General features: G+C 41.3%; 1 protein-coding gene across 3 annotated transcripts; it reads left to right on the top strand.

Moving 5' to 3' along the window:
* Positions 1 to 2,151: 2,151 nt before the first annotated feature.
* Positions 2,152 to 13,552, top strand: lrrc38a (leucine rich repeat containing 38a). Of its 3 annotated transcripts, XM_037541120.1 has the most exons (4): positions 2,152 to 3,434; positions 3,584 to 3,910; positions 4,212 to 5,134; positions 11,536 to 13,552. In XM_037541120.1, exons 3-4 carry the CDS (start codon positions 4,507 to 4,509, stop codon positions 11,778 to 11,780), a joined length of 873 nt encoding a protein of 290 aa, XP_037397017.1. In that variant the 5' UTR covers positions 2,152 to 3,434; positions 3,584 to 3,910; positions 4,212 to 4,506; the 3' UTR covers positions 11,781 to 13,552. The 3 variants fall into 3 exon arrangements, with proteins under 3 accessions (XP_037397017.1, XP_037397016.1, XP_017562074.1); XM_037541119.1 differs by having other exon boundaries at positions 3,584 to 5,134; XM_017706585.2 differs by lacking the exon at positions 2,152 to 3,434 and having other exon boundaries at positions 3,483 to 5,134.
* Positions 13,553 to 23,483: the final 9,931 nt, after the last annotated feature.

The following is a 23,483-nucleotide window of genomic DNA, read 5'->3' on the forward strand; positions in this document are numbered from 1 at the left end:
TATGGCAAAATTCATCACAATACTTGAGGAGGTTTTAGCGACACACGATACATCTTGATATTTATTTTTCCTATATCTTATAATTAAAAGATATATCAAAACTATTCATCCAATTCAGCATATCGCACTGTGCTGCACTAAATCCAATTAAACAGGCCTAATTATGCTTTCATTTTAATCAAACGTGCAGTTGGGAAGTGATTTTTTAAGTACAGCTACTGCTATGAGCTCAGAAAAGCATATTGTGACATACTGCGATGTAATTTATCACAATAACGATAAATATCTTCTTATTGCCCAGCTGTAAGTTTAATATAGCAAGGCAGTATAAATTTTGCTATGAAAGTCCTGTAGTGTACTTTTATTTATATGGATGTAATGCCAACTGCAGCTCAGAGTGGATGATACCGGCCCTGTTCTGTGGAATTATTAATGCTCATGGCCAGACTAGCCCCCAACAGAGCCCTGCTGGTGACGCCCTGTATAAATGAAAGTAATGTGTGACTTCTTAGTAACTTATTAGTGACTTAGTAAGGTGTGGGAACGAGATAATGAATTAATCGCCACAAGATCATGCCTTATTAAGCTGTGGTTAAGCTAAGGCTATGCATTAGCATCTCGCTCCCGCGCGTGGCCACACCTTGTCTCGTGCTCATGCTTTAGTCGTGGGCCATGCATTACTTTTTATTTACATGTCACAAGCAGGGCTTTGTAGCCCCTCATGTTAAGCTTCAGATTTACTCTCAATTCAACCTCAAACTTAAACGGAAACCTTGCAAATCAGCGCAAGGCTAAGCCAACGGCTACACTGACCGCGCGAGCTAGATGGACTAGATGGCAGAGAGCATGAGATTAGAGAGTGTAGAGTGTTACGCAGATCTCGCAAGAGGTCTCCTGCCCACCCAATTTTTGTTTGTTTGTTTGTTTGTTTGTTTAAATGTTTTTAATTGTATGCTTATTTTTTTTAAAATGTGTACATGGCTAAATGTACAATTTCGTTTGTATCTTGCAAGAATTAAACAAATTTATAATACGCCTATTCAAATGAAAAGGACCTTACGTACATCAACACAACAAAGAAAACATTTAAATACAGTCAAGTCAAGTCAGCTTCATTGTCAGTACTACAATTTCCTGCAGTGCCTGCAATTTCCCTCTGGGATCAATAAAGTATTCTGAATCTGATTCTGAATATGCCCAGGACATACAGAGTGCTGAGTATTTTATTTATATTGTAACTAAATAAATAATTGATAATAGCTGAACACACTTATACACACATAAAGCTGGCATATAAGACATAAATGGATGTGAACTGTTCCTTTAGCTTTTTTTGTTTAATTGTACAAAGTGACATATCGCTGGTGGCAGTGACAGGGACCCCATTTCCTCTGCCATCAGAAGGATTTTGAAGCTGTTATTTTGAGGTGAATATGTTATATAAGGCTGATTTAGGGCAGAGAGGTGTAATAGAGGGTGAATTCCAGTTCATGTTTAGCTGCTCATCTGTCTAAACTAGCCAGTTAACAGTGTGTTAACGTTAGGCCAGAGTGCTGGACGCCTGTTCATGAGAGACAGAGCTTCTCAGCCTTTATCTCTGAATATAAAGTACACGATCTTGAATCTCTCTATTGAGCTGCAGTCATATAAAAGTGACTTTCTTTGGCAACAAAATGTATTTGGAAGCACAATTTTAAACACATAACCGAAATGGATAGCGGTTAAGTGAAAGCAAGAGGAAAACGAGTGAAACCAGAGTAACGGCTGTCAAGCCCATCTGATAAACTCAGCTTTGTCTACGTTTACTGACAGGAGTAGATTGTTAACTGAACACGATTCTGAGCAGATCAGAAGAGTGAATCATGCTAAAAGATGGCAAAAGGTTCTATCGCATGCATTTGCAGCATATATTTAAACATATTTCTTACAATCTTACTATAAAGGGTTTGCCTCAGTTTCATGAACTTAGATGATGCTAACTGTAAGTTGGGCCATGTTCAGAATGCATACCAAATTTTTTGCTGGCTGCATTTTTAAAACGTCAGCTGTAATTAACAAGATTAACATGTGAAAATAGATACATCTTAATTAGAGGCTTTAACGTACTTTAGAAGAAGGTATTGGATGGTTGTTCGATGCCATTGCTGTTAGTGTATGTTCAGTGTACATTCTGGGCTACAGCAGGTCAAGAGAACCCCAGTGTTGGCGACTATGATCCGGTGTGAGGTCCCACAGCGCAGCTAGAATAAAACTGTGTCACCATGTTCCAGTGCCTCTGTTGACAGGTGCTCTTTTTGAAGGCGTTGGCACCCTGTCACCTCATGCACACATGCACCATTGCACAGCTACACGAGGGAAGGCCATCTCAGATGTCCTTTCTCTATCCTGGTCTTAGATATAAAAGTCAGACCTCGATCATCTCCTCTATTGAACTCTCCTGGACTGGTCTCCATTGGTGAAACAGCGTCATACAATGCAATGACCCACTTATCAGCTGCAATTCATTGTAGCTTGTGAATGCATTATAATGTTCAAAGAAACCTTAAACAGCAATGGTGACAAATGCCGAATTTGCACCTGTCACAGTTCAGCTAAAACTGTTGTTCAAAGCTATAATCTTTCAGAACAGGAAGAATTGTAGTATGAGAAGTACATGTTTTTTCCAGCACATTGTTGCAGCTATGCATTTAAAGTATCAAGGTCAAATGCATTGGCTTACATTAGTTCTTATAACTCATCTTCACGCACAGCTGCTCCATTGTCCTGTATGCTGACTGTATTCTTCGACTGTAAGAGAGTGAGGTGGCATGGGTGGCACCGTTCCCGAGTTTCCCACTTTGGCATTTCCTCCAGAGCAGCCGCCTACTGTGTCCACCAGCATGCCGCACCTGACATTCATCATTTATTTACATGCCAGACTTTAATTGCGTATGGGAGACCAGCGTGGCTTTCCCCACACGGCGGGCTGACCCACCGGGAGGATATCCTGTACATGTGATCTGCTAACGAAAATGACATTTCTTCTGTTCCTGTTGCTCAAATTGTGTACAGTCAAATTAGCAATCGAGTCACTACAATGACTGACAGGTGAGGGGTACACTAACACAACAGCATCTTGTAATTACACTGTTCTGTGATCCCCCGTTTTGCAGTGTATGTAATGTAAACGAGAAGCTGTCTGTGCTCCCACCATGTGTTTTTGGGCTGGAGGTTTACAACCGCAAAAAGGGTGCACACGAATCTGGACCCACAGCGAGACAGAAATAAAGAACAGCTGGAGAGCCAACAAGCAACAATGTCATGGGAGCTGGTAGAGCGAGGTACCTCCAGAGCCTTTTTGTTGTCTGAACTGCTCTTTCAGTCCATGCTGTAGTTCAGCCCACAGCTGAAGGCTTTCTGAAGTCTCCTGGTCTCGGTAGCTGTGCACTCTTCAGGTAAACAGTTGCTTATAGACCGTGTGGTCAAGGGGATGTGTGATTACAGCCTATGTGCTATATTAGATCTGCAGTTTGCTGGAGAAGAATGAAGTCTATTCCATTGAGACTTATGGTCATTTTGATTACTCTCTCTTTTGCTCTTTCAGGACAGTAATGTGCATGCAGATGGCTCTTGCTCACGCTCATCACCATGGCAATGGAGCTGGAATATGTATTTGTACGCTGACTGAATTGTGCGGAGAAGACAACAGAAAGAGGAGCTAAGCGTTATCGTCCACAACCACTGCTGCCTCCTGGGCATCCGCTCATTCCAGGATTTTCCGAGCCAGTCGACTCCAGCCAGCCTTGGGTCAGATCTGTTATAGCCACCAAGCTGAGCGTTGTGCATGCTGAGGCAAAGGAGAGGATGGACCAAAATGGGGATGGGTCTGTGCAGCTGGCAATTGTACTGAAGATCCAGGCTTCGTCCTTCCGTAAGGCAAAAGCAGCGACTGTGGGTTAAAACCCAGCCAACCACCACCTCCCCTTTTGTCACATCCTCTCCTTCGCCCCTGTCCCACACTCCCTTCACGCCCCCGGCTCTCCCCAGTCTGTGGTTTTGCTCGTTTCTATTTACCTCTCCACTAATCCCCCGCGTGTGTTTCTCTCTCTCTCTCTCTCTCTCTCTCTCTCTCTCTCTCTCTCTCTCTCTCCCCTTCCCTCTCTCTCTCTCACTCTCTCTCTCCCTCTCTCTCTCTCACCCCCTCACTGCCTCTCCTCCTCTTTCTCGCTCAGAGCCAGCGGGCTGCCACTCGACCCACACTGCCTGCTACATGATCTCTTGGAAAACAGCGTTCCGTGTCTTTGTTGCTGTTGTTCGAAGCCGGAGCTTTTTTAGCTTGTGATCTAACAGAACAGAAAAGATGCCTTCGCAACGACTCTGACTCCTTCTCCTTCCTCATGCTCCCCCCTCCCTCCTCCTCGTCTCCTGCCCCCTGACCCTTCCCTGCCTCCACTGTCCTTTGCCCCTTTTCAAACCCCCCTTCCTTAATCCCCCTGTTCTCCCTTTCACCTCTCACCCCCCTCAACAATGTTCTCATGTGTTCACTGGCTTCAGTCTTTCCTAGCCTTGCTGTCCTCTACCTTATTTGCTTGGGGCCAAAACTGCCCATCCATCTGCTTGTGTCCAGACCATCACACCGTGGACTGCACCGGTCAAGGGCTCACCCGTCTACCAGACTCCATCCCTCTGGACGTGCGGAGGCTCCTCCTGTCTAACAACTGGATACCTTGGATCCCCTCTGACTTCTTAGTTCTCTACAGTGACCTCGTCTACCTTGACCTGAGGAACAACTCCCTGACCAGGCTGGAGCCAGGGACCTTGGGTATGTCGTCCAGGCTTGTCTACCTGGACCTAGGAAGCAACAACCTGACTGAGATCCCTTCGGGGACTTTTGGAGAATCCCGCAGCTTGATCAAGCTGCGCCTGGGAAACAACCCCCATTTGAGGATGGTGGGCGAGGGCGCCTTCTCAGGCCTCACCTCCTTACGGGAGCTGGAGCTGGAACGGAATGCCCTTTCCAGCCTGGACGTCAAGGTGCTGAGCCAGCTGCCTTCCCTGCGAGTAATACGCCTGGAGGGGAACCCCTGGGTGTGCAACTGTCATTTTGCCAAATTATTTCTCTGGCTGATGGAAAATCGTCACAAGCTCCCAACTGGTAAGCTGCTTAAAACCCTTTTTATTGAGTATTTTTGTGCATGCTTTGATCTGCAAACCAAACTGTCATGCTCTCTGAAACAAACACAGCACCCAAATATTATTAGACTGAATATGCAGGTTGATCTCACCTCACAGAGCATTGCAAATGTTCTTTATCAAATGTGGGTCGACATCTGATGTCCATATAACACAAATTCATATTGAATCCTCCATGCTGTCATGATGCATGATGTCAGGTTCCAGTTGCTTGTCAGATATAATATTTAATATATGCCATATTTGTTGTGGGGGTTGTTTTTATGGATAGTGGAGATGATCACTTGCCATCACTGGTGGTCAACTGAAAGTGAAGTACTTCACACATTATTAGACTAGGGTACTGTTACATTAATGTTGTCAGTATCTCCAGTGTAAGCCTCAAAAGATAACACTTGTGACAAAACATACCACCACTTTATCTAGAAGACACTTTAAAAATGTATGGGAATTTTTGAAATCAACACAAAAAGATCAGCATAACAAAATGCAATGTTTTTGCTTTTTTTGCATAATTTACAGAAATATGCCACATTGGAAATGTTCATTACTTCTTCCATCAACTTCAATGTTTTGTATTATCTCATAGTGGGGTATTTTGTTAGTACAGGATGTAAGATTGGCTGAAACTGAAGCTGATGTTTGTAGACAAGCCATCCTTAGTTCATTAGGTCACTGATCATTAGTTCCACAAGCTAAGGTCATGCAGTATCAGATTGAGGTTCTTGTTTCTCAGAGGGCTGACCTGACAACACAAACTTTGTGTAAGTGGATGGAGAATGAAGTTCAGTTCACTTCTCTCACTCCACTCTCTCTGGCCTGGGATATTTTAGAAATGCTATGTTTATATGTGAATGATCAATTTATTGTCAAACTGAAATTCTTCATTTTGGTTTTGGTCTTCATTTGTTTATGTGTGCAATCAAAAACTGAGACTTTCTTCATCGCAAGCTAAAATTAAATGTAAAGTTGGGAGAAAAAACAGTGCAGATTACCTCATGGTACCTTTATGACAGTACATTTTTGTAATGGAAAAAAAATGTTCATAAGTTATAGTCATCATAGCTTTACAAAACCTGATTGGATTAAATGGGTGCTTAACTTGTGCGACCCTATTCAACCTCACCAAAAACCTTTATGTGAAAGTATAAGTTACTAAGTAAATATCAATATATGTAAGTACATATACATATTTGACATATTTACATATTAACATAATAAAACACTGTGTAAAACCAAGAGCATCTATATTGACTAAGCTAAGACTCCTAGACTGCAGTATACATCTTGTAGCATTTATACATGTTAAGACACAACGTTTAGAACAATTAAGCAAAAGTACTATGTCGTATTACATCACACGTTCATAATGGACGGCAGATAACACTTTTACAAACATGTTCTTTAACATTTAACACTCCTGCATGCTTACTACTGAATAAATGCAACAACCACCATAAGCAAACACCATTTGGCACCAGGTGAGTGTGCTTACTTAATTTAACTGTCTAATCTGCAGTAATCAGTTGATGGACTAATTATGTACAGGACCAATTTAATGAGTCATGAATGCATTTATGCCAACCACTGTATAATAATTCATTAATTAATTCTATTTTAAAGATACATTATTTAACCAAAAGCAAGTTTGACATAACATGAAAAAGCAGGAGGTTATATGGCTGACAAACACAAGTCAACGAACATTGTAATCCACTGGGAGCTTCAGGAGGTGAACGTGGACAGATGTAAATGGTGAATATCTATTACTCTTGTGAGTAATAGATATTTATCCAGGGGGGTTGGGGAAGAGGTGAAAAATTGATCAAATGAATAGACTTACTTCATGATGCACCGCTGACAAGGTCTTGACCCGCCTTTTTATTCGTGCAAGTGATACAAAGGTCACCAACTGAAATTCAGCAACGCACTTGTCATCCATGAGCATGGGTCGAAGGTGAACACATGGCATCCATAATTCAATGCAACATCGAATCTGATACTGATGACAACGCGCTTCTAACGCACTTTAGATGCTGGCTGCAAAGTAACATGAACTCTGCTCTCCAAGCCAAGAACTAACAAGACTGACTTGTGTGCTATATGTGTGAGCAAGATATGTAATGTGCTGTGCATGTATGTGATGTGTGATACGTGACTCATGCATGTATGTGGGTTTTCACAGACTCACACATTAGAAATGATGTTAATAGTTGTTATGTATCTCTTAATATTTCAATAGTTTAACACTAAACGTAAATCCATCGCGCTCCTAGTTATCTACATGTATTGGCAAATTAGATGCATTGAATATCTACACATAGAGACCACCCTTCAGAAACACCTGTGGATCTTTTTTTAAATCTGAAGAAAGAGTGGAGCTTGGCCTCATATCTCCCAGTGATGATAGCTTTAGTTACTGTTTATGTGATGGTTAGAGTTTTAGAGGTCTATCAGGTCTTGCACAGCTTACTCCAGTTTGGGAAACTTTCTTTTTCCTTTGACTTTCCCATTCCTTATGCAAGTGGATGATTTGGTCACACTTTATTTGGATGGTCCCCATATAGATGATGTACCAATACCTATATTATTAACATTAACAAACTTTCTGGTGATAGGTGATTATCAATAATATTAAGGCTAGGGTTAAGTTTAGGAGCAGGTGTAGGTTTTGCTTTGAGGTTAAGGTTAGTGTTGGGTTTAGGGTTGGGGACAAATTTAATAGAATGTTTCACACACAACCTCAAGTTTAGTTGCATTTAATAGAAATTTAGTTGAATGTTAGTTAAAAGTAGAAAGGTCGTCAACAGAGCATCTACAATGGACCATCCAAATAAAGTGCTACCGATTATTTTATAAATAATCTCTTCAGAAATATCTCCTGAAAAATGGATAACCTGTACTTAATAGCCATTCTAACAAATAAAGGTCAGTCTCAGTACTTCTACAGAATACTGTAATGCAAATGGATTTAGAAGATTTAACATTAAACTATGAACAAAGATAGGTAATAATAATAATAATAATAATAATAATAATAATGATCATTTCAGCTGCAGCCAAAATGTTCTCATACGTTAAAAAAAGCTACAGTTTCAGATGGATGCTCATGCAGTGGATTCTAAATACAGCGTGCATGGTGGCAGTAGTCTTCTGCCTCAGACCATAGCTACTGCAAGCTTTCTCTAAATGGGTGAAAGCCTGTGTTGTAGTGTATGTGTTTGTGTGTTTGTGTGTGTGTGTGTGATTTGTGGTGTGTGCTTGAGGGGGGGAGCTCCAGCGTAAGACACTTATGGTCTGGCATGCTAAAAGACTGGATGAGCTTGTGGAGCTTGGAGGACGGCCACGTGATAAGCACAACAAAGGAGGCTGAGGTCACTGAATCTCTTGCATGTGGAAAACCCCTTCTGGTTGGACTGACTCACCACACTGACTGCCACACACGCTTGACGTTGATGGCAGCTGACTTTTGCCAATGACAGCATGGCAAACATAGCAGCATCTCTTTTTATTACATGGAAGAGGTCTATTAAATATAACGCTATCTCTGCTGTTGTCTCCTTTTATTATAAGAAAAAGGTTTAGAAAACCGTAATTAAATGATTACAAGTCTCATCAATATTATCATATTAACTGCTGGTTTGTTGTATCTGTATGAATCGTTGTGTGTGAAAGTGACTAGTATGTTAACACCCTACATATTACTCATATAAATGTTTTCATGACCATGTTCCAGCCTCTCTTATTCATTAGATATAAACAAGATGATTTGTTATTGTGCCTTTAAAACTGATATGTAAATGAGCTCTGTTCTGATTGGCCCTGCATTTTGCCTCATTTAAAAACAGTATGGGCTGAAATACTCCTTATAACTTCAATGTGAATGGGCGGGTCTAAACTGCTCTGGGCTGAAAAGGCAGATATGTACGAATGTGCTGGTCTTCTTAACATCATTGAAACACTGAATTTAAAGTTGGCTGTTTTTGCAGTTCAATTTCTGTATATGGACTGTATGGATTGGAAAGTGAATGGTATACTTGGAGACATGTGTTCATACAACATCAAGCAATTTTATTTGAAGACGTGAGGAAATTAAGGCTCTTTAACTAGGGGAAGATATGATCTTTCTTAATTCTCACCTCTTAAAGAAAAAAGGTTTGTCTCATCAAAATTTTCAGGAGAACAAACTTAGCTCAGGAGCTGTGACCCTGTGTATTTATGGAACCGGTAGCACTCTTCAAATCCTTGTTCTGATGTATTTTTGCATAAACTCCGGAGGGATTTCAGTATAAATGTGATTAATCAGAGAGGTTCTGTGGTGTCTGCCGTGCCGTTCTGTTCGGTTGTGTTTGTCTGTCAGCGTGACTGTATTACGTAGGAGATGTTCCACTTTAAATCTGTCATCTGGTGTCCGATGACCACGCCGTTGAAAGCAGATTAAAGCCTCCTTCTGTGAAAATAGAGAGCAAACTACAAAATTATACAAACGAATGATGGCATCGAAGAGAGAAACACAGAACTGGAGAGGATCCCACCCGCATCTCATAGTTATGTAACGGGCATTATTAGAGGGACTCCTTCTTAGTGATGTTGTTTGAAATGAGGCTATTCATGTGCATCAATAATTTGCTGACTTCATGCTTTTTTTTCACTACATGTAATCCCATTTTCAGAAATGCAGTCCTGCATTTGTCCTTATCTGCTCAGAGGTAAAGCCCTGAGAATTTGGTGTTTTCTGGCGGCTTTATTTCTCCCCATTGGTGGTGGATTGCTCTGACGTAGCTGTCTGTGAAGCAGGGCTGTTTTTCACCTGATCTCACGATAGATGTGTCAGAGCACATGAGTCCTCAGTGCTCTGTTGTCGGTGCTAACCAAGCCGAAGCAACACGCATTTGGCCTCATTCCAGGTGCAGCCTGTCTGTCAGAACCTCGCTGGACTGTACTGACATTGAAGGCGACAAAATATTTCTGCCTATAGCTGAGGACACCTAAGATTCAGTAGATTCAGTTTAATCTGTGTGTTATAATCACATTGCTGTTACTGTGCATCAGCGTACATGTGATCATTCGAAATGAACTGTTTAGTAGTACAGTGGAAAATGGCTGAAGCAGACAGAAGCCTGAAAAGAATGCTTCAAGGCCATTAGTACCCCATGTTTTCCATGGTCCATGCATAATTTTTTTGGAACAAACAGAAATTTTGCAAACAAATAAATAAATGAATGAAACGCTGACTTGTTCATTGCACCAGGAAAAAAATGTCACAGTTCTGGCATTTTCTTACCTTCTGGCACTTCTATGTTATGGGTATAGTTTGTATTTGTTGCATTGCAAACATGTCCACCCATCCATCCATTCTCTAAGACGCTTCTCCGTCAGGGTCGCGGGGGGGGGTGCTGGAGCCTATCCCAGCAGTCTTCGGGCGGAAGGCAGGATACACCCTGGACAGGTCGCCAGGGCAGACAGACAGACACAGACAGTCACTCACACACTCCAATTGGCCTGACATGCAAACTCCACACAGAGAGGACCCTGATTACCCGGCCGAGGAATCGAACCCAGGACTCCTCGCTGGGAGGCAACAGCGCTACCCACCACGCCACCGTACCGCCCCTTGCAAACATATCATTACAATAAATAAACAACAAACAAACAAGGACATTAGCAAATCGTCGCTGTCCAATGAAAAACACGTATCTCCATTTTTTGCGATTTTTACTTTTCTGCATCATTTGAGCGAGTAAGGGTGAAAGGAGGTGCCCTGAGATGGACCGGCGACCTGTCCAGGGTGTATCCTGCCTTCCGCCTGAAGACTGCTGGGATAGGCTCCAGCACCCCCAGCACCCCCTGACGGAGAAGCGGCTTAGATGATGGATGGATGGATGCATCATTTGAGCTCAGCATCCATTTTACATTGTGTGAAAATCTTATGATGATTGGATCAATAGAAATGGTTCAAAATTGCTTAGAATAAAAACTTTTTCCATTAACTTACATTGAAAGTAAAGAACGTTTTTACCCACTCCTGTAAATGTACTACTTTGGAGATACTTGATTTTTGCCAAATCAGGTCAGATAGCAGAAAGCACCAAACTAAGCATTTCTCTTTAATGCAGTGCCAAATTATATGCAGCAGTTTAATGGACATGCATACATGACAGCGCATGATGTTGAACTGCTGTGATATTCATACAAATTTACAAATTTACATATTACATACAAAACTAGCTGTGTTATACAGTCTCCTACTGATTTTTTTTCCTCACTGCATTTGAGAGTTCATGTTGTGGTTCGGGTCATTTGAGCACCTCTAGTCTGGAGCTGTGCAGCTTTGTCTGAGTGTGGCTGTGTTTTCCTCTGCAGGGCTGGAGGGTATGGAGTGCTCTCTCCCAGTGGACGGGCAGCAGGTCTCTCTGAGCATGCTTTCTGAGGACAGCTTCCGAGAATGTCGGGGGATGCTCACTCTTAAAGACTATCTGATAGTCATTTTCTCCGGGATCTGTATATCAGTGGCTGCCATCATTGCCAGCTTTTTCTTGGCCTCAACTATCCACTGTTTCCAGAGGCTCAAAGCCAACAGGACAGACGAGGAGGAGGGGGAAGACTGAGTGTAAGCTGCTAGGCTGCAACTCAGGATCTGCTGCACCAACAGGTTCATGGATGTCTGCACGGAGGACTGAGAGACGGGGCACTATGGTTCCATGTCACAAAAGACCCCATGTTACCTGTCAGTGATAAAGGTGAGGCTGAAAACATCATTACAGGTTACATTGACTCCCAGACTTTATGAATGATGCTTGAATGATGCAAGATGTTTGAGGGCTTTTATACTTGAAGTTACTGAACCAAGCCTTAAGACGTAAACTGTTCCAGTAACAACACTGCATAAAATTACTGTGTTGTAGACCCCTTTATTCAGGCTGTTAGTTAAAGGGGAATTCCACTGATTTTTCAAAATTTGGGGGAAATTAAATAGTTAAGATGTACACAAGGTCATTCAAAGTGGTTTGATGTAGAAATGTGCGATTCTACACACCAAGTCATAATTGTTCACAGTAGTTTTGATAGGAACCAAACGTCCAGACTGTTTATTGCCTCTCACAGATAGTTTATTTCACAATCTATTACGTGAAATAGTTATAAATGTATTACTCTGTGCTTGAGATGTTGTTTTAGAGTAGTTTTAAGAAATATTCAAAGAGGCTTTTTTTTAAATCCATTCACTGGTGGTGAGCTACAGCTTTCTTGAAAGGCAAAAATAGTCCCTTTTTTGGATTTGTCCCTATTTTTCCAAACCCAGAAGACACCTCTGGACAACTGGTTCAACAGTCACTTCAAATAGAAATAAAGTGGCTATGTATTGTGGACATCACAACCCCCAGTTCCTATCACCACCACTGTAAGATATCTGAGCCGGTAAGATTCTCTACAGTGCACCATTTTACGTCAGACTGCTGTGGATGACACTGTTTACATCTCAGCAATTGAGTTATGTATGTTTGGAAAATTTTTGAAAAGCCTGAAATCTCCTTTAAAGGTACTGAGCATAATATTTTAGCACTTCAATTGCAGCATATCGTAAAGGACTTTTTATGTAAATGTGCAAGGCAATGAATATTTTCTATGTTATTTTTGTTAATGAGGAATTGAATCTCATTGTTTACTAGTGAGGTCTACCTACTTGCACTTTAAGATAGAGTTTATATATTGCACATAATCCCAGTGAGCCATAAAGTAGACTTTATCATATATCATAAATCATATATCGTAATGACTCATGTCACCAAAGAATTCTTGACAAATTTGTATTTTGTTATACATACTGTGGTGGAAGAGATTGTTATGCACACAAAGCTTCATAAAGCTTTGAAAGTCCATCCAGTGATTTTTGTTTATTGGCAGAAATGGACATAATACTAACAACTACCTAGATGTCCTGCCTCCAGTATAAACCATTATGTCTTGATGTTGCAAGCCTGATTGGTTAATGGGAGCCTGTGGTTTAGGAATTGCACAGACAAAATTTAAAGGATTAAACTATAAATTTAAATGTATAATGTAACAACTGTGAATAGAAAGGGAACTTTTCATTCTTTACGTTTTCACTTCTATTTAGTTCATTTCTGTTTCTTTTTTTTTTTTACTTTGAGTAAATATAAAATAAATGGTGACGCCAAAGTGTTCAACAGTTTTAAGTGTTTTGGCTCATTTTACAGTTGAAAGCCTGCGCAAATACACAGTCTTCGTAAAGCACAAATCAGCTATTTGTGCTTTCTTTTGTGTTTGCATCAAGTAAACCCATTCAGATGCTTTGCTTTCCAACTGTTTTCCCCCACTGTGAGCCAAAATTGTGAAAATTAAAAACAATAGTTTCCTATGGCATTGGCTGTTGGTTCTTGCTTCTGTATCTTTAATTGTGATTTGAGGATGCACTTCTTCTAAGAAGAGACATGTAGGAATTATTTATTAATTTAAAAACATCTCAAAATTCAGAAACCAAACTTTTATTTATTTAAATGACCACTTAGTACAACATTTATCAGAAAATGACAATTATACACTGCTCAAAAAAATAAAGGGAACACTCAAATAACACATCCTAGATCTGAATGAATGAAATATTCTCATTGAATACTTTGTTCTGTACAAAGTTGAATGTGCTGACAACAAAATCACACAAAAATCATCAATGGAAATCAAATTTATTAACCAATGGAGGCCTGGATTTGGAGTCACACACAAAAGTAAAGTGGAAAAACACACGACAGGCTAATCCAACTTTGATGTGATGTCCTTAAAACAAGTCAAAATGAAGCTCAGTATTGTGTGTGGCCTCCACGTGTCTATATGACCTCCCTTCTACACCTGGGCATGCTCCTGATGAGGTGGCAGATGGTCTCCTGAGGGATCTCCTCCCAGACCTGGACTAAAGCATCCGCCAACTTCTGGACGGTCTGTGGTGCAACGTGGCGTTGGTGGATGGAGCGAGACATGATGTCCAAGATGTGCTCAATCGGATTCAGGTCTGGGGAAGGGGCGGGCCAGTCCATAGCTTCAATGCCTTCATCTTGCAGGAACTGCTGACACACTCCAGCCACATGAGGTCTAGCATTGTCCTGTGTTTGGAGGAACCCAGGGCCAACCGCACCAGCATATGGTCTCACAAGGGGTCTGAGGATCTCATCTCAGTACCTAATGGCAGTCAGGCTACCTCTGGCGAGCACATGGAGGGCTGTGCGGCCCTCCAAAGAAATGCCGCCCCACACCATTACTGACCCACTACCAAACCGGTCATGCTGAAGGATGTTGCAGGCAGCAGATCACTCTCCACGGCGTCTCCAGACTCTGTCACATGTGCTCAGTGTGAACCTGCTTGCATCTGTGAGGAGCACAGGGCTCCAGTGGCGAATTTGCCAATCCTGGTGTTCTCTGGCAAATGCCAACCCAGCAGCAGGTGTTGGGCTGTGAGGACAACCCCCATCTGTGGACGTCTGGCCCTCATACCATCCTCATGGAGTCAGTTTCTAACCGTTTGTGCAGACACATGCACATTTGTGGCCTGCTGGAGGTCATTTTGCAGGGCTCTGGCAGTGCTCCTCCTGTTCCTCTTTGCACAAAGGCAGAGGTAGCGGTCCTGCTGCTGGGTTGTTGCCCTCCTACGGCCTCCTAAGGTGTGTTTGGGTAGTTGCTTGTGTGAATGTTAGGGTCTCTTTGAAGGGGAATGCAATGCCAGGGACACTTTTTGGAACACATTTTGTTGTGAAAACACAGCTGTAATTTAGGATTAGATAGAATTAAGGTGGCAGTAGGGTGGACAAATTAAATACTAATAGATTTGATATATGATGTTAGAGGCTTATATAGTATTACAGGCTTTTTTGTTAACAAATAACTTAATGGCGGTTTTGACTAGAAATATAATAAAGCAAAGGGTGGTCTCTGATTTTGCATAGAAATGTCAACAGCAGTAACTTCTTTGTGAATAAAAACATTGTACAAGACATTGTATGGTGTAAATCAGACTGTGCTGCTTATCAAACTCGAATGTCCACAGGTTCTACTGTGTACTAAAATAAAGCAGTACAGATGAAAAGAAACGTGAAGTTTTACCAAAAAGAAGCCCAATATGCTATCAGGATGCTAAAATAAAGAACCGAAGAAGAGCATCTTCTCTCCTGCAATATGCAGAGGCATGCTTTTAACTGTTATATTTCAATGCATGCCAAACATCTGATGCTTGTGATGTGTGCCACAGCTGAATGATTATATGAGATTATGCACAGCGAAAACGTTGATTACCATCGCTTAGCAATTATGATGCTTTCACAAATATGAAGTGATTCACTAGGTCAGTTAGTCTGACATACAACAAATATTTTCTGAGAGAAGATGGAAAGAATTGAACGTGTACATCTGCAGTCTGTGGGAGGAATAATCTAACAGCACATGTAGTGTAGCAGCAACAATCTGGCTGTGCATCTTTGATCAAACTCAGTAATGAGAGAGCGAGAGAGATGGAGAAGGAAAAAACAGCCTGATCTTCTGTTCTTTACAGCCATTTCTTCCACATCTGTTGTTTTATCTTTGATCTTCCCACATCGCTCAGCAGCACATTATCGTGATTTCCTGTGAAGACTGCCATTTGGTACACATCACTTGTTTTGTTTTGTTTCCTCATATCATTCTCACATTTTATCATTTCATTAGGTTCCAGAAAGAGGATGTTGTGGCATGCGTTAAAATGGACTTGTCATCTCAAATGTCAGAACAGTTCCAGATTGTAAAAACGTAAATGATAATCTGCTAAATTATTGCTCTGGAGCAATAATCCTAAATACACACAAGAAACATCAGAGCGATATTCCGGGTGGTGAGATTAGGCACATGGATGGAGGGAGCTGCTGTGGATGGGGGATGTCCCTGACTGAACAGCAGTGACTCTTGGGCTGTAAAGCAACCTGACAGCACACAGTTATAGCTCTGGGGCATGAGTGAAAGCAAACAAGCTACAAACGCAGCTCCAGTTGAGCCTGGGCCTGAACAGCCCTCCTCCACAAACACCCCACAGCTGCGAGACAAGAGCGCTGTGATAATTATTTACGTTCCCCATGTTTTCTCAGGAAGGTAGTAGGATGAGACAGGGAAATATACACCGACATGAAGATCCTCGTTGGCGGAATTCTTGTCGTCGCCATGGTTACGTGGCCATGGGCCAACCGGGTTGAGAAAAGATGCAGTGACTGAGGCACTGGCGAGTAGATCTGCACTGTCATGAGTCTCACCCTGCCTTCACACTAGCCCAGATTGGAGTTACAGGACAGAAGCTGGCGACAGTGCATTGCATACACATCATAGAAAAACAAATTTAATGTATGCTTGTATTGTAATGTATTTACAACACATGTAAGGCTGAAGCCTTGGTGGACTTTTTTATATAAGCTGCTATATTTACTCTGGCAAATAAAGGATTGCTCAGATTTTTTTGAAAAGTGAAAAAATGTGATAAATTAAAAGGTGCACACTGAAAATGAATGCAAACATAAACAATACACAGCTAAGAGTATGTATTAATATTTTGTAGGTCCTCCTCGGCCTTGACGCCACTATTTTAATGTCCTTTTATACATTTTTTAAATTATATGAAGGGAAAAATACACTTTCTACACTTTCTTCACTGCTGTCCACAGAGCATCCATCATGGTTGGATGTTTCCTCTGTACACATTTCCCACAAATTCAGATACAAGCCTGTTGTTTGTGTGAGCCATAATCACTGCAGTTTCCTCCTCCTCATACTGCTCCTTCACTTGATGGGTGGGCATCTTGCAGTGTCTTGCTGGAATATCTTTTTCACAGTATTGTTATTTGTGGTTTTCATCTTTTAAGAGAACAAATTGGTTTGATCCAATCAAAGATGTCAAAACCAGTTACTAAACATCAATGTTTTACACTACACAGACAAAAGTACATGGACATTACAAGTCTAATTAGCAGATTTGGTTAATGCATTCATACTCACTGCCAGGATGTCCACATAATTAATCATACAGCTTTGCAATCTCCACAGACAACATCGGTGTGTCATGTGTATCATCTGTTTGTTGTACTAAAGAATAACTCAACAACTTTGAGCTTTCATAGGTTGCCACTTTTCCAACAAGTCAGATCATTAAATTTCTGCCCTGGTGCTGTTATTGTGAAGTAGAATTGACCACACATGCTCATAGGACAGGACTGTGAAATACAGAAGCATCTAGCACATAAAAATAGTCAGTCCTCAATTGCAACACCCACGACTGAGTTCCAAACTGTCTGTGGAAGCAAAGTCAGCATAAGAACTATTGATCAGGAGCTTCATGGATTGCATTTCTTTCCAAGCAGTTGTACACAAGCTGAGGAGCACCATGCGCAATGCCAAGTGTTGACTGGAGTGGTGTAAAGCACGCTGCCATGGGACTCTGGAACAGTGCAAAAGAGTGATGAATCACGCTTCACCATCTGGTAGTGTGAAGGACGAATCTGCATTTGTCAGATGCCGGAAAAAGCATAGTGCCAGCAAAAGTTTGGTAGAGGAGGAATAATAGTTTGGGGCTGTTTTTCATGATTTGGGCTTGGCTCCTATAGAGCTACTGAAGGGAAATCTTAATTCTACAGCATACAGTGACATAGAGAACATGCTTTGAACAGTCTGGATGGGATGAATTAGCTGACCACAAGTCAGGCTTTATTAACATTAGTACCTGACCTCACTACTGCTCTTGTGGCTGAATGGAAGTGAATTCCCACAGCCATTTTCCAAAATCTAATGGAAAGCTTTCCTAAAAGAGTGAAGTTTGTTATAGAGTTATAAGGGGGTCAACTGGATGTAACGTCCACATTTTGGACATGTTGTGTATGTGCAACTCAACAGTTCTGCCAATGTATTGTCTTTGTCATGTCATTATAATGTATACTGCCTCTGAGCTATAATGTTTAAATATTAATACAGCGCATCTGTTGACTGGGCCTGGGGTCAATTGATTATTTAAGCACCAAAAAGCACAAAAGGCTGGCATACTGTCTTACTGTATTTGCCTTTGCCATTACCTTTGCTGACTCAAGTAATAAAATGGTACATTCATGTGCAAAGAAAGGATTTAAAAAGAAAAGGCTGAAAAATTCCTAAATGTTTGCTTCAATGGAGGGTAAAAGTAAAGACAGGACCATGGTCACAAACACAGATGACCAATGGCACCTGTCAGGACTGGCCTAATTGGACAGCAGTGAAGATTACAGTAAACCCTGGACCTAGTACACTGATCCCTCAGCTCTCCAGTCATTATCTACACCCTGAGAATGCAACCCAGATCCTGGAGAACAACAGCAGCGTGACCTTGCTTCCTGTGGCCCTCTACTGTTACTGACACTGATGCTGCTTGACTTACACAGGTCGTAAAGCTCCACCCCTCTGGTGCTGATTACACAAGGGAACAACCACAGATATCCATTCATGTTTCACACCCAAAATGTTCCATTTGCACTGGAATTACAAAATCATTTCAAATTTGGACAACGAAATATGTACATTATTGAAAAATGGAACACTTTCAGCCATAGATACGTCCCTTACGGAATCACAAAATCTTTGCCCTGCATGAAAGAAAAATCTAAAGAAAATATATGGATTTTCTAGGAAATGCTTGTTTGTGTACCGCAGTCACAAGGTTGTATATTCAAAATGGCTATTTATTTTAGGGATGCATCAATATGGGAATTGTGGGCCAATATCATATTTTTACATAAATATCTGTCAACGCTGACACATAAGCATTTACAACACACTGGGAATACATCTGCCTGTATTAGCACTAAAACAAAATATATATAAATGTATGAGTAAAATGCATATGTATAAGCACAATAGCTCAGCATCAGTGACAGGTTCTGCCTTTCCACAATGCAAGAAATGCGTCATTAAATATCAGTTTGAAATATTGGCCTCATCTAAACAGGCCTGACACTGATAACTTTTATAAGCAATTATCAGCCGATAAATGATAATCTGCCGAAGATTCTGATGTCATTGTGCATTGCTGAGTTATTTGTATTGTAAAACCCACCTGCATGCTATTTAGTACAAAAGCTCGATGTAAACCCTCCAAACACATGACTACAAACACAAATATGGTCAACATCATTTGACATGCCTTAGCTGTGGTAGAAAATAGAGTAATGAGTGGAAATAGATACACAATATCTAATCTTACACTTGAGCCTAAAACACACACACACACACACACACACAGTAAGTACTGCCCCCTCTTCTGTCCAGATGTGGAGGTTTGTAGGACTGTGAGCTGAACAGATGGCCTTTTACGCCACTGAAGGCATGCTGTGGATTATGTGGTGGCACATGACCAGCCAGAGGGGTGTGGAGCTCCACATCTGCTGGGATTATTGTTATTTTGTGATCTCTTCAGAAAAATGTTAAATTTACTCTCATGATACATTGCAAATAAAAGAAGACACGACTGGTTGCCACATAAATGCAATGGGGAAGGTGAGATGACATCAGTGCTCTGTGGAAGGTCTGGTGTGGTCAGGGGGATTATATCATGGGATCTGTATGGATTACACTGCACCATGCCTTTGATCACATCTGATGAAGTCATGGGATCTGAGCAGTTTAGTATTAGGAATTGTAGATTTAGAGCACACGCAAACCTTAAACTTGAGTCTTTGTCTTAGTCTTTGAGGCTCATGTTACACTGATGGTACAGTGCAAATAAGAAGCTGACATACAGCAGCTGGTGTAAAGAGGATTTATTATTACTCACAGAGGTTTAAATACACACCACAATATGCCCTGATTTCATAATCTAGCACAGAAAGAAGACACCATCATGCACTCAAGCTCGGTTCTACAGTCAGCATCCATGCATTCAGATGCCTGCGTTAATACACTATCAAACATGTCCCTGCTTAATCTTTCACTAATCTGTGCCTTCAACGTTTTGTCAGTTACAACAGCAGATAACTCAAAGAGAAAGATAGAAAAGAGCATCACTGGCACACCACTGACCACGTTTTAAAACTGCCATGGCCTCCCATTCGCACTTTTTGTGAAACAACGCCCCACTACGTCCAACACTGGAACTACACCTCTCTGGTATCTCTGTATGACTGGTAGGTTAACACGACTTCGTGCCATTTGAGCATTTCAAATCAGCATTTCACACCATTGTGGTCAGAAAATCAATGAACAGAGGTAAGTTTTATTTATTCAGAAGGAAGGTTTTGTTGGATTTGTTCAGGCTTACTGCATTTTTCAATTTTCTTGGTTTTCAAACAGAAGGACACTGGAGGTGGGAGGAAGGCAAAGTGCAGACTGTAGAAAGCAAATGTGAATATGAAAGCAAAGCCAAATCCTGGCCAGATGTATTTTAGGTCAAAAAAAAAAAAAAAAAAAAAAAAAAAAAATATATATATATATATATATATATATATATATATATATATATACACACATATGTATATTTATATGTGTGTGTGTGTGTGTGTGTATAAACTACTGCATTTGCTCATACAAGGCACATGTTTGTTACGACTCTTGATGAAAAAGTATTCCATCACCCTTCAAATTGCCAGCTGCACTGTTTGTATAGAGTAGTGACTAAATGTCATTCAGTAAATTATTCTACAGGTTAATTACAGATTAGTTGTAGGTTTACAGTTCTGCTGCCGCCATCAAGTAAAAATCACAATTGCAACATATTGGCCAGAGGGCCAATTAAAATCAATTCACAGGCCACATTTACATGTATGGTCACTCTGTGCTGCAAAGGATCACTCACAGCTCTGTTATTGGAAGATCATTTTTACACAGCTCCTAAACAGCATTCTAGAGATAATTAAGAATGCAAGCTTGATAGATGTTCCAGATTAAAATACATTTGTGTCGGCTTATGTCTAGATTGTTGTGTCTCATTTTCTCTTGTTGTTAGTAATTACCTTGAGATGTGTAGCTAAAATGAAAAATGCTATGCATATAAATATAATAATAATTGCTGTTGTTATTATTATTAGTAGTAGTAGTAGTAGTAGTAGTACATTTACATTTACATTTATGGCATTTCGCAGACGCTCTTATCCAGAGCGACTTACAAAAGTGCTTGTCATTACTTCAGAATATCTCATGTTAATAAAGGTCGACATAATTTTAAAGAGCTTTGCTCTAAATTGCTACCTGAAGTTATCTATGCATTGAGACCTAAACAAATACAACAAGTAGAAAAATACCTACAACTCAACTCAGAGTCTACACAACACTAAACCTGCTGAAAAAAAAAAGTTTGTAATATAGTGAACAATAAAAGAGGTGAAGATCTTTAATAGACAGTGTTAGTGATTAGATAAGTGTCGTGTAAAGAGATGGGTCTTCAGACGTCGTTTAAAGACAGCAAGTGATTCTGCTGTTCGGACACTTAGGGGAAGTTCATTCCACCACCTTGGTGCCAGGACAGAGAACAGTCTGGAGGCATGTTTTCCTTGTGATCTGCAAGATGGTGGGTCAAGTCGAGCCGTACTTGAAGCACAAAGGTCTCTGGGTACGGATCTAGCTTTCACCATTGATCTCACGTAGGAAGGAGCTGGACCATTTTTGGCTTTGTAGGCCAACATCAGGGTTTTATATCTGATGCGAGCTGCTACAGGAAGCCAGTGAAGGGAACGCAGCAGTGGAGTGACATGGCTGAATTTAGGAAGGTTGAAGACGAGTCGAGCTGCAGCATTCTGGATCAGTTGCAGGGGCCTGATGGTACGCATTGGAAGACCAGCCAGAAGGGAGTTACAGTAATCTAGTCTAGAGATGACTAAAGACTGAACAAGTACCTGTGTGGCCTCTCTAGAGAGAAAAGGTCGAATTCTCCGGATGTTGTAAAGGAGAAATCTGCATGACCGAGTCAGGTTAGCAACATGAGCCGTGAAAGAGAGCTGGTCATCTACAACTACCCCAAGACTACGAGCTTCTGTAGATGGAGTAATCAGGGTGTTCTCAAAGGGAATTGAGAGATCACACCGAATACCAGAAGATCCCGGGATGTAAAGCATCTCCGTCTTGCTTGGGTTCAGCTTGAGGTGGTGGGTTGTCATCCACGATGCAACGTCTGCCAGACATGCTGCGATCCGAGTCGAGACCTGTGTGTCATTAGGAGGAAAAGAAAGGATGAGTTGTGTGTCATCAGCATAGCAGTGATATGAAAAGCCATGAGAAGAAATAACATGTCCGAGTGAGCGAGTATAGAGAGAAAATAGGAGAGGACCCAGAACTGAACCTTGAGGAACACCAGTGGAGAGGTTGCATGGAGTGGATGTTGAGCCCCTCCATGTTACCTGGTAGGAGCGCCCCTCTAGGTAGGACTCAAACCACTTCCATGCTGTTCCTGAAATGCCAAGGCCAGAAAGGATAGACAGAAGAATCTTGTGATTGACAGTGTCAAAGGCTGCAGAGAGGTCAAGAAGAATCAGAACTGATGACAGTCCAGCTGACCTTGCTGCATGGAGTTTCTCTGAAACTGCGATGAGTGCAGTTTCAGTAGAGTGGGCTGGTTTGAACCCGGATTGTTTGGGGTCCTGTAGCTGGTTTTCAGAGAGAAAGACAGATAGTTGGTTGTAAACAGCATGTTCGAGAATTTTAGAAAGGAAGGAAAGGAGAGATACCGGTCGGTAATTGTTGATGTCGGTGCCATCGAGACTCGGCTTCTTTAGGATGGGGACCACCCTAGCTGCCTTGAAAGAAGATGGAACCATTCCAGATGACAGGGAGCTGTTGATGATGGAGGAAATGAAGGGAAGAAGTTCATGAGAGATAGACCGGAGCAGTGTAGATGGGATGGGATCCAGAGGACAGGTGGTAGGGTTACAAGATGTTAGTAGTTTATGTACTTCCTCATTTGAAAGAGAAGAAAAGCAGGTAAGAGTTTTAGGAGAGAGTGAGTGGTGGCATACAGTGGTTGGAGTCAGAGAAAAGGAGTTACAGATCTTATTCACCTTTTCTTTAAAGAAGGAAGCAAAGTCATTAGCAGTAAGAGAGATGGGAGAAGGAGGAGGGGGAGGGTTAAGGAGGGAAGAAAATATGCTAAAAAGTTTACGTGGATCTGCTGCAGATGCCTCAAGCTTCTCTCTGTAGAAAGAAGACTTAGCAACAGTCACCTCTTTAGAAAACTTGGACAGAAGAGTTTGATAGGAAAGAAGGTCAGCAGTGAGTCTTGATTTCTTCCATCGTTTCTCAGCCAGTCTGAGAGCCCGTCGGTTGCTAGTAGTAGTAATAGTAGT

Source organism: Pygocentrus nattereri, chromosome 9 (genome assembly GCF_015220715.1).
Source record: "Pygocentrus nattereri isolate fPygNat1 chromosome 9, fPygNat1.pri, whole genome shotgun sequence".
Lineage (NCBI taxonomy): Eukaryota > Metazoa > Chordata > Actinopteri > Characiformes > Serrasalmidae > Pygocentrus > Pygocentrus nattereri.